The sequence below is a fragment of the Hyla sarda genome, chromosome 2, assembly GCF_029499605.1.
Source record: "Hyla sarda isolate aHylSar1 chromosome 2, aHylSar1.hap1, whole genome shotgun sequence".
Taxonomy (NCBI): domain Eukaryota; kingdom Metazoa; phylum Chordata; class Amphibia; order Anura; family Hylidae; genus Hyla; species Hyla sarda.
Window position 1 is genome coordinate 223606686 of NC_079190.1, and position 12778 is coordinate 223619463.

The 12778-nt window shown below is 43.1% G+C and overlaps 1 protein-coding gene across 8 annotated transcripts in view; it reads left to right on the plus strand.

The window, feature by feature from the left end:
* Positions 1–12778, plus strand: part of AUTS2 (activator of transcription and developmental regulator AUTS2) — a 1469010-nt gene that overhangs the window by 406880 nt on the left and 1049352 nt on the right. The window contains exon 1 of one of the 8 annotated variants that reach the window (XM_056556470.1): positions 4740–5021. The exons of the other annotated variants lie outside the window; for them this stretch is intronic. Coding sequence (XP_056412445.1) covers positions 4974–5021 — 48 coding nt within the window. The 5' untranslated portion in view covers positions 4740–4973. Of the gene's footprint in view, positions 1–4739; positions 5022–12778 lie in introns of those variants that run through there. 8 annotated transcript variants of the gene reach the window in all.

A 12778-nucleotide genomic window follows, 5' to 3' on the forward strand; every position in this document is an offset into this window, starting at 1 on the left:
GGAGAGGAGGATTTACGGATAAAGCCCTTTTTTAGATTCTCCTGGACGTATTCGGACATGGCAAGAGTCTCTGGGGCAGAGAGAGGATAAATTCTGCCCCGGGGTGGAGTAGTGCCCGGGAGGAGGTCGATAGGGCAATCATAAGGCCTGTGAGGAGGTAGAGTCTCAGCTTGTTTTTTGCAGAAAACATCCGCGAAGTCCATATAGGCCTTAGGGAGACCGGTTACTGGAGGAACCACAGAGTTACGGCAAGGGTTACTGGGAACCGGTTTTAGACAGTTCTTGGAACAAGAGGACCCCCAACTCTTGATCTCCCCAGTGGACCAATCCAGGGTTGGGGAATGAAGTTGAAGCCAGGGAAGTCCAAGGAGAATTTCTGAGGTGCAATTGGGGAGGACCAAAAGTTCAATCCTCTCATGATGAGCTCCGATGCTCATAAGAAGGGGCTCCGTGCGGAAACGTATGGTACAGTCCAATCTTTCATTATTTACACAATTGATGTAGAGGGGTCTGGCAAGACTGGTCACCGGGATGTTGAACCTGTAGACGAGAGAGGCCAAAATAAAATTTCCTGCAGATCCAGAGTCCAAGAAGGCCACCGTAGAGAAGGAGAAGGCAGAGGCAGACATCCGCACAGGCACAGTAAGACGTGGAGAAGCAGAGAAGACATCAAGGACTGTCTCACCTTTGTGCGGAGTCAGCGTACGTCTTTCCAGGCGGGGAGGACGGATAGGACAATCCCTCAGGAAGTGTTCGGTACTAGCACAGTACAGGCAGAGGTTCTCCATACGGCGTCGTGTCCTCTCTTGAGGTGTCAGGCGAGACCGGTCGACCTGCATAGCCTCCACGGCGGGAGGCACAGGAACAGATTGCAGGGGACCAGAGGAGAGAGGAGCCGAGGAGACGAAACGCCTCGTGCGAACAGAGTCCATATCTTGGCGGAGTTCCTGACGCCTTTCAGAAAAACGCATGTCAATGCGAGTGGCTAGGTGAATAAGTTCATGTAGATTAGCAGGAATTTCTCGTGCGGCCAGAACATCTTTAATGTTGCTGGATAGGCCTTTTTTGAAGGTCGCGCAGAGGGCCTCATTATTCCAGGACAATTCTGAAGCAAGTGTACGGAACTGTACGGCATACTCGCCAACGGAAGAATTACCCTGGACCAGGTTCAACAGGGCAGTCTCAGCAGAAGAGGCTCGGGCAGGTTCCTCAAAGACACTTCGGATTTCCGAGAAGAAGGAGTGTACAGAGGCAGTGACGGGGTCATTGCGGTCCCAGAGCGGTGTGGCCCATGACAGGGCTTTTCCGGACAGAAGACTGACTACGAAAGCCACCTTAGACCTTTCAGTGGGAAACAGGTCCGACATCATCTCCAGATGCAGGGAACATTGGGAAAGAAAGCCACGGCAAAACTTAGAGTCCCCATCAAATTTATCCGGCAAGGATAAGCGTATCCCAGGAGCGGCCACTCGCTGCGGAGGAGGTGCAGGAGCTGGCGGAGGAGATGACTGCTGAAGCTGTGGTAGTAACTGTTGTAGCATAACGGTCAGTTGAGACAGCTGTTGGCCTTGTTGCGCTATCTGTTGTGACTGCTGGGCGACCACCGTGGTGAGGTCAGCGACAACTGGCAGAGGAACTTCAGCGGGATCCATGGCCGGATCTACTGTCACGATGCCGGCTGGCAGGTAGTGGACCCTCTGTGCCAGAGAGGGATTGGTGTGGACCGTGCTAGTGGACCGGTTCTAAGCCACTACTGGTTTTCACCAGAGCCCGCCGCAAAGCGGGATGGTCTTGCTGCGGCGGTAGTGACCAGGTCGTATCCACTAGCAACGGCTCACCTCTCTGGCTGCTGAAGATAGGCGCGGTACAAGGGAGTAGGCAGAAGCAAGGTCGGACGTAGCAGAAGGTCGGGGCAGGCAGCAAGGATCGTAGTCAGGGGCAACGGCAGAAGGTCTGGAAACACAGGCAAGGAACACACAAGGAACGCTTTCACTGGCACTAAGGCAACAAGATCCGGCAAGGGAGTGCAAGGGAAGTGAGGTAATATAGGGAAGTGCACAGGTGATTACCCTAATTGGAACCACTGCGCCAATCAGCGGCGCAGTGGCCCTTTAAATCGCAGAGACCCGGCGCGCGCGCGCCCTAGGGAGCGGGGCCGCGCGCGCCGGGACAGAACAGACGGGGAGCGAGTCAGGTAGGGGAGCCGGGGTGCGCATCGCGAGCGGGCGCTACCCGCATCGCGAATCGCATCCCGGCTGGCAGCGGGATCGCAGCGCCCCGGGTCAGAGGACGTGACCGGAGCGCTGCAGCGGAGGGAGTGAAGCGAGCGCTCCGGGGAGGAGCGGGGACCCGGAGCGCTCGGCGTAACAGCCTATAGACTGAAATGTAAATAACTAGGAAATATCACAATTTATGAGAATAACCAGAGCTCAATAAAGGAATCACATAATAATCATAGCTCGGAAAGATAGAAAGAAAAGTCAGGTAGACTATTTTGTTGTTGCATAGTCATAGAAAGAAAGTTTTTTGTTAGATTACAAACTTTACAAATCCACATCAAATTGCATCCAATTTCAGTGTTGAATAAATCTACAGTCTATGAAGGCAAAGTTTGCTTAATTGACTACTATGAAATGCCATATCATGTAAAAAAAATTAAACCTGCATGATTTTGTTAGATTTTTGCGCTTTCACTGCCTTTATGTGTCCTCTTCATGGTACAGCTATTTCTGATTCTTCACATTTCAGTTGGTGGAAGCAGAACAAGGTTGTTTGCCAGCAGTACTAAGACCTAGACTTCCTTTTCCTTACTTCTCAGACAAATCACAGGACAGCACCTATGTTGATTTACAATACAGTACTATAGATATTATGTGGAGGAAGGTTATTGATTAAATGATTTGCAAGGTGCTGTGTGAACTGAAAGTAAACAAACAGAAGCAGAGAGGATCAAAGCAAAGAGAGGCATACATAACAAATGCAGCCCTAGTCTAAGCAGTGAAATGCTGACAATGATTATGAGTAAAGGGAGGATGGAGAGGGTATTGCATACAGGAGACAGCACTGTGCACAATACTTTGAAAACACTCTTTGGTCAACACTGTTCTTCTTAATATTTTGATTCTATTTCCCCAATATTCATAAGTTTTTTTCTTACTGTTTTTGGGAGAGCTTGGTGCTACCTTGATAGTTATCTCACAAAAAGACCATCACATCTCTCGACACATTGATTAGAACAGTGTTATCAGCAGTTGGGGCCTCACTGATGATGGCAGACATCAGAAATCATGATGATGTCTACCATTAATCCTTTAGATACCACAATCAATACTGATCACGACATCTATAGCATTAGGAGGGCTTTGGGAGACTCATTGGACCACCTGCATCTAGCAAGCGGAGATAGCAAGATAGCGGGCGGAGATAGTAAGATAGCAGGCAGAGCTCTGCCTACCTGCTCCACATAGCTCTGCGGCTATTCACTGGTATGATCTGCCTTCTGGTACACTATACAAGTGGATCACAGATATTACTGATCAGTGCTATCACAGACAGGCTGTCACATCTGCTTAGTTACAGCAGTACACTTCCATAGGCAAATTTGTGGAGTTTGAGGAAGCCATACGCTTCAGAACTGGCTATCATCCAGCTTTTCTTAACCCCCAGAGGATACATGACATGCATGTAGGTCACTGTGCCCTGGTACTTGGCACACAGTGACGTACATGAGCCCTTATACAGCCTTGTATATGGAAAAATAAAAAAGTTATAGGCCATAGAATAGGGAAATTTTACACATACTTATTTTGTTAAAAAAAAAAAAGTATCACTTTTAAAAAAAGCAGTACAAAAAATAGAAAAACATGTAAACATGGGTATTGTTTTAATCGTATTGACCGTATTGACCCACAGAATAAATAGAGCATGTCACTTTTACCTTAAAGGGCGGTGTGTAAAAACCAAACTCCCCAAATTGCAGTTTCCTATTTAATTTCATGCCACAAATACAATTTTTTGGTTGCGTCACACATATTATAATAAAATGAAAGCCCTCATATGGCTCATGTGGCTGGAAAAAAGAGGTATGGCTTTAAAAGGCAAGACGGAAAAAAACAAATATGCAAAAGGGAAATTAGCTGTGTCCTCAAGGCCAAAATGGGGTCTTAAGGGGTTAAAAACATATTAGCAAACCATTTAGAATTTCGGGGGGAAATTGTGTTCAAGTATTTGCTCCTTTAAATAACTTTGTAATAACTTTGTAATTGGAGTATGATGTGCCCGAGAGCCTTGATCAGCCAATATAGCTGAAACATAGACACATAGACATACTTTGATATTATGATCTTGGTTCATATAAGACATTGATATATCTGAACTATTTTTCTTTTTATTTACGGTGCACTGTATTTTAAGCAAATATTCTCATCTAAAGAATATATGTTACATTTTATTAGTATACTTGCAGAAATCTCATTTTTTACAGGTGGACAGAGGGCGAGCCACACAGTAGAGCGTTCTTAAGGCTTAAGAGTTAATCTTTTCTCGCTGAGATCCCTGACCGGGCAGCATGTTGTCAGAATAATGTTTAGCCAGGTGTTAATCTGTGTCTGGAGGGAAGTGCAGGAATTCATTATTCATATAACTGGAGGGAGGTCGCTCTCATGGGATGCTGCCAGGTCTGAAGCCAGCCTCCTCCTGGCTTACTGACATGTGCCATTTGTGATGAATACTGTTGAAGTCCATTTGAGGAATTCTCCTGTCAGGCAGCCAAGCAGACAGAGACACACAGCACAGAGCATTCACACTGGATAGAGTAAGATCGCAGCAGGGTTATTGGGCAGCTAGAAGGAATCTGAAGGCAATGTCCCATTCTTGTGTACAGCTCTATCACCGACAAGGATAAAACCCATCACTCGCATTAACCATTCAGTGGATCACTGTTCTACAAACTTTTCACATCAGTTTGGGGGAAAATGATTAAGTCCAGCTGGTTTTATGTCAAGTTCAAGTATGCCGAGAAGGTAAGCCATCACGTTTTATATGTTGTCATAGGATTTAGCTTTGAGTGGTTTTTGATTGGACACATATCATGATCGAATACAGTGACTGGTTATATGGGTGAATATGAGAGAGACGGAGAAATCCATCAGGATTTCAATGCAGTCTCGATAGACACAACACGTTGGGATATCTTCATTTGTTATCTGTGGTTTTACCTGGGACGTTGTTACATTATCTTTTGTCTGGAAGTTAAAACCAACGGTGCAGCTCCTGAAAGACAAGATTAGCTCTCCTAGATCTGTATATAAAGTGACAATCCGGTACATGCATTCATAACTGTTAATTACTTTTATTATGTATATAGGTCATGTTCGCATATACCCACAGCTCAGTGGTTTTGCACATAAATTAAAAAAAATATATATACATACATATACATATATATATATATATATATATATATATATATATATATATCGCCCTTTTGGCAATGCTATAGATGTCATTTTATTACCTAGGTTACTTTATACCTACTTAACTAAACAAATGAGATACATGTCTGTAATGGAATTATTGTCAAGTTATTGTATCAGTCATTATCAGACATTAATATATATTGGCAATGTTATCATGAGCTAATTACTATTTAATTAACTAAAAAGCTGTAGAATTGCATTTACTAATGTACTTATGCTTTTCTTGAAGCTCTAGTATTTTGCCAGTAAATACTAATAGGAAAAGTAATGTGTACACTTAAAGTATATTCCGTGAATTTATTGAAAAATATTGTGCATTTAAGGATATTTTCTTTATAATTTGTTTCTATTTGTTATTTGTTTTCTATTTGTTACTATAGTGTATATGGCCATATAAAAGTTTCTTTATCTTTTGGACAATTACAAATAAATTGCAATAATATGTACTTATATATGGTCTTGGTGACCGTGTGTTAGAGTGCTGGTCCTGATATGGAATACTGTATATCTATTGAGATTAATGTATGTTTGTATAGGAAAGTGCACCTGTTAGTGCTATCCCCAAAATCAGAAATCACTTTTTGGATGTTGTTTTTCAAGAAAAAAAATCAGGATTCTGTTGTATGGATATCAGAGCTTAAAGGGGTACTCCAGTGGAAAGCTTTTTATTTTTAAATCAACTGATGCCAGAAAGTTAAACAGATTTGTAAATTACTTCTATTAAAAAATCTTAATCCTTCCAGTACTTATTAGCTGCTGAATTCTACAGAGGAAATGATTTTCTTTTTGGAACACAGAGCTCTCTGCTGAATCACGAGCACAGTGCTCTCTGCTGACACTTCTGTCCATTTTAAAAACTGTGTCCAGTGTAGGAGAAAATCCCCATAGCAAACCTATGCTGCTCTGGACAGTTTCTAAAACGGACAGAGATGTCAGCAGAGAGCACTGTGCTCATGATGTCAGCAAAGAGCACTGTGGTCATGATGTCAGCAGAGAGCTCTGTGTTCCAAAAAGAAAATAATTTCCTCTGTAGTATACAGCAGCTAATAAGTACTGGAAGGATTAAGATTTTTTTTAATAGAAGTAATTGACAAATCTGTTTAACTTTTTGGCACCAGTTGATTAAAAAAAAAAAAAAAAAGTTTTCCACAGGAGTACCCCTTTAAGGACAAAAAGGGCTTGTGTGCATGACCAAGCTCTGTGACATATTACTGATTTTCTTATGTACTCCATATAAATTTATTGGCCTGTGGGGAAATTTACAAATACTTTCAATTCACCATAAAACTAATGTAAAATAGTCGCCCATTTCCGCTTGAAACTCACAAAATGTTTTTGCAATTAATTAGTTGCTCAAACATTTTCTGCAATTTTTCACTAAAAATGTAAGGCTCATAAGCTATGGATGCTGTTTTAATTATTCAGACACTCAAATATGTAATACAGTGGTCCCTCAACATACCATGGTAATCCGTTCCAAATGGACCATCGTTTATTGAAACCATCGCATGTTGAGGGATCCGTGCAATGGAAAGAATAGGGCAGTTGTCTACAACCAGCGGACCTCCAGATGTTGCAAAACTACAACACCCAGCATGCCCAGACAGCCAACGGCTGCAACATCTGGCGGTCCGAAGGTTGAAGACCACTGTTAGAGGAAGGTTTACTCACCTGTCCCCGCCGCTCCGGACCGTCATTGCTCATCACCGCTGCCCGGGATGTTGCCGTCCATCGCTGTTGCTGCATCCCCGGGGTGTCCCCGACGCTCCGGCAAGGCCTCTGCTTCCCCGGCATCCGCGCTCTCTGTCGTCGCCATCACGTCGCTAAGCAGGCCGCTCCTATTGGATGACGGGATGGCGTGCACAGCGACGTGATGACAACGATGGAGAGCGCCGAAGATGCAGGGAACCCAAAGAGGATGCGCCGGAGCCCCGAGGACAGGTAAGTGATCGTCACCGGAGCACACGGGGCACCATAAACGGCTATCCGGTGGCAGCAGAAGCAGTCAGCGCTGCCGGATAGCCGTTTATGCGATGCCCCCGACATACAAAAGCATCATATGTTGATGCTGCCTTCAACATGCGATGGCTTCTGAGAGTCCATCGTATGTTGAAATTATTGTATGTCGGGGCCATCGTAGGTCGAGGGGTCACTGTACTATCATGCACATGAATCCATTGGCTATGTTCACAAATTTATAGGGCATCAGACTCATTTTTTATAAAGAAAAATCTACTGTGCAACAATCTATTATGCAACAACTGATGTGAAATTGCATCGGTTGTCATCCGATCTTTTCTCACTGTTTGTACTGAACAGTTTAAAATAAGAAACTCCTGCAAGACACATTTTCCTATCTGTTGTCTGTACCAGTCCGGCATTACAATTGATAGCCTAATGCCAGGAATGACCCTATTGTCAATGAGATGACTATGAGATCTGTCCTGGCATTCCTTTTTCTCCAGCATTCCTACTAGCACATTGGTGGGAAACTAAGCATGATATCGTACATATGTGAACGTACAACATTTTGGTCTTCTCTAGAACCAACGTTTGGTGCACAGCAGGTACGCGCCATTTACTATTAATTAGAGATGAGCGAATTTACAGTAAATTCGATTCGTCACGAACTTCTCGGCTCGGCAGTTGATTACTTATCCTGCATAAATTAGTTCAGCTTTCAGGTGCTCCCGTGGGCTGGAAAAGGTGGATACAGTCCTAGGAGACTCTTTCCTAGGACTGTATCCACCTTTTCCAGCCCACCGGAGCACCTGAAAGCTGAACTAATTTATGCAGGATAAATCATCAACTGCCGAGCCGAGAAGTTTGTGACGAATCGAATTTACTGTAAATTTGCTCATCTCTACTATTAATGTACACTATTGATGCAACACTTTTTCAATATTTTCAGAGGTTTGGTTGCCAAAAAAGGGGGCGTGGCTTGAAGGATGTATGTTTTTCCGATGAGTTTAATAATAATATGCCCTAATTTCTGATGCAATATTTAGCGCAAACTACAAAAAAATTAGAAGTGTAAATTACTTGACAGGGATTTACTGACCAATGTGCACCATAAGAGTAAATAACCACAAAAATACAACTCACTCATTGCCCTTCGCATGTCAAACATTCGGAAAGCAATAATAAATCACCCACCTGAGATAAAAAAAAAATAGAGAACGAGACATGTATATTTGATAGGGCCAACTTTACAAGTTAACAATGAATTAGTTTCACAGTATAGAAAATAGTTAGGAAATAAGTACTAAATATGTTTGATGAAATGTTTCCAAGTGTGCTGATGTGCTGCAAAAGGCCAGAAATCAATATACAGTGACCCCCCGACCTACGATGGCCCCGACATACCATAATTTCAACATGCGATGGCCTCTCAGAGGCCATCGCATGTTGAAGGCAGCATCAACATATGATGCTTTTGTATGTCGGGGCCATCGCATAAACGGCTATCCGGCAGCACAGACTGCTTCAGCTGCCACCGGATAGCCGTTTACGGTGCCCCGTGTGCTCTGTTAACGATCATTTTCCTGTCCTCGGGGCTCCGGCGCGTCCTCTTCAGGATCCCCTGCATCGTCGGCGCTCTCCATCGTCGTCATCACGTCGCTGCGCACGCCGTCGCGTCATCCAATAAGAGCGGCGTGCGTAGCGATGTGATGGCGGCGATGGAGAGCGAGGATGGCGGGGAAGCAGAGGCCTTGCTGGAGCGTCGGGGACACCTCAGGAACGCGGCAACAGCGATGGACGGCGACATCCCGGGCAGAGGTGACGAGCGGTGGCGGTCCGGAGCGACGGGGACAGGTGAGTACAACTTCCTCTAACAGTGGTCTACAACCATCGGACCACCAGATGTTGCAAAACTACAACTCCCAGCATGCCCGGACAGCCGTTGGCTGTCCGGGCATGCTGGGTGTTGTAGTATTGCAACATCTGGAGGTCCGCAGGTTGAAGACCACTGTCCTATACTTTACATTGCACGGATCCCTCAACATGCGATGGTTTCAACAAATGATGGTCTGCTTGGAACGGATTACCATCGTATGTTGAGGGACCACTGTACTGTATATTCAATTCTGCATCATTCTGAATAAAGCTGATGTGCCTTATGGTGAGAATTTTGGACTGCTGCAAAATACTGAAATAATGAGGAGGACAATGGGAACAACATTTCTGCAGAATGTTGCTATTCTTAAAGAAATATTGCCTCATGAAAGCCTCAAAAAAATGATAAGGAGATATGTGCTTTGTTCAGAAGTAATAAAGATGATCTCATCTCACCTCATATCATCACTATGCCAACAGTATTAGCTATGAATATCCCAGCATGACCTACCGCTCACACTCTTAGCAATATGAAATCTGCTTGTACTTTTAGAGATATGCCTAGAATGATATTTCATAAGCATATATGATGCCAGTAGAGATGAGCGAACTTACAGTAAATTTGATTCATCACGAACTTCTCGGCTCGGCAGTTGATGACTTATCCTGCATAAATGAGTTCAGCTTTCAGGTGCTCCGGTGGGCTGAAAAAGGTGGATACAGTCCTAGAAAACTCTTTCCTAGGACTGTATCCACCTTTTCCAGCCCACCGGAGCACCTGAAAGCGGAACTAATTTATGCAGGAAAAGTCATCAACTGCCGAGCCGAGAAGTTCGTGACAAATCGAATTTACTGTAAGTTCGCTCATCTCTAGATGCCAGATTGGGTACATTCTGTTGGAATTTCTATAGACCTGCATTTCTGGGTATAAGGCTTAAACTTCAAAATCCTAATGAATAATATATCTCCTTAAACTATGCATAAGGGTAGTGATTCTCATAAAGAGACCCAGGTGTATGAGGAGACATATCAGGCAATGTACAGTGTAAAAAGGTTAGCAAATTCTCTATCCTTTAAAAGAATGAAAACTATCTATCCAAAAAGTACGTGGGGCAATTTGATGGCAATGGGTGGGGGGAGAGGGTTAATCACTGACCATAAGCTTTATTGATATATAGCCACACCAAGATGAGAATAGGACAGATAAGAAGATTAATCCTTTTTGTTATTAATGGGGTTCTCCAGTGGAAAACACATTTTTTTTAAATCAACTGGTGCTAGAAAGTTAAACAGATTAGTAAATGACTTCTATTAAAAAATCTTTACCCTTCCAGTACTTTTTAGCAGCTGCATGCTACAGAGTAAATTATTTTCTTTTTGAATTTCTTTTTTGTCTTGTCCACAGTGCTCTCTGCTGACACCTGATGCCCGTATCAGGAACTGTCCAGAGCAGGAGAAAATCCCCATTGCAAACCTATGCTGCTCTGGACAGTTCCCGACACGGACAGAGGTGTCAACAGAGAGCACTGGGGATAAGACAAAAAAGAAATTCAAAAAGAAAAGAATTTCCTCTGTAGCATACAGCTGCTAAAAAGTACTGGAAGGGTAAAGATTTTTTTTAATAGAAGTAATTTACAAACTTTAACTTTCTGGCACCAGTTGATTTAAAAAAAAAAGTTTTCCACCGGAGTACCCCTTTAATGTCTGGACTGTCCATGATGAAATAGTCTCTAAGAAAGTGATAATCTAGTCTGAGTTGTAGGGGATAGGGATTTTCTTGCTTGTACCTACCCAGCCTCCTCAAGTGGCAAGAGAAAGAAGGAGGACATGACTGAACAATCTATGTTCTGTTAAAGGTTTACTCTGGTGGAAAAAAAAAATCAAATCCACTGGTGCCAGAAAGTTTAACAGATTTGTACATTACTTCTATAAAAAGAATATTTATCCTTCCAGTACTTATCAGCTACTGTATGCTTTAAAGAGTACTTCTCATGATCTTGTTAAATTTTATAATCCTCCCAGTTCACTGCCCCCATCATGATAAACCACCCCCTGTCTTTATTTTTAATTTTTTACTGCCTTGATATTGCTCTGTATTTTCTGCTCAGTCTATGTCAGATTCACAGGCTGGGAAGGAGCATTACCCAGCAGGTGTGACATCATCTGAAGCCATACAGGGGAGAACTTCCTCCCTCACTCTGCTACACACAGCCCAGAGCAGTTCAGTGTGTGAGATGAGCTATGATTGGGTAAGGCTGTACACACTCACCTCAGCATTTCCTGATTTTGGACTTCTGTCAGGCCATCAGGAGTCCAAAGTCTGTGCAAAAGAAGGGGGGAAATGTAATCTGGACAAGTAGGGAGAAACCTAGTGGTAGCTTTTTTTAAAATACAAATAAATCATAGAAAACTTCATTTTTTTAAACAAAGTACATTAGAAAGATTTTTTTATTTACCATACGTTTTAATGAGAGCACCCATTTAAAGTAAGTTGTGTAGTTCTTTCTAGTGTCAGCAGAGAGGTGCTCTCTGCTGCCACCTCTGTCCACATCAAGAACTGTCCAGAGCAGGAGAGGTTTGCAATGAGCATTTGCTCCTGCTCTTCACAGTCCCTGACATGGACAGAGATGGCAGCAGAGAGCACTGTGATCAGACTAGAGAGAACTACACACATGTACTGGAAGACTTGAGACTTTTAAATAAACATTTACAAATCTGTATAAATTTATGGCTCCAGTTTACTTGAAATTTTTTTTTCTGTGGAGTGCCCCTTTGAAGTGTACCTGGTCTTTCAAAGAATTGTTAATAACTGGCATGGTTTTTCAACCCTTCCGATGAATGACAAAGTGATTGTATTTATTTCACAGTTTTTATTAAACCCCCAAGAGTCCACTCCATGGAGCAAAGCTTTTTATCATTTTCTATATTTCAGGGTGTGGCATCAGCTGGGTTATTTGCATGCACAGGAACTTCCTGTGCCTTACTTATCTGGCCAATCACAGCACAGCTATAACTTCTCTTTGCTATGCCATGACCAAGGCTGCAAATGCTGGGGGATGATTTACAGAAAACTCTGTTCTATATGGCATAAGGAGGGGAGAAGGGGCAACTAATATACTGAGTGTGCAAGGTGCTATGTGAGTATAACTGAAAGAAAGAGGAGCCCAGCAAGGAAGGAGTTACAATAACACTTAACTACTGATAATAATAATAATAATAATAATAATAATAATAATAATAATATTAATAATGATGACAAACCTGCAGACTAAAAGAAGGGATGTACAATACAGCACCGTGGACATGTTGCAGTAGGTATACAGGTATTTACACTAAGGACACCTGCCCTGAGCTTTATGGTTGGTGAAGCCTTGATTTGGGTATCACCTGAGCTTGCAGGTATTCAGTCCACTGTTTCTTCTGCACATGTGAATCCTCACTTCCACTTCCTATTTTCTGTCTAC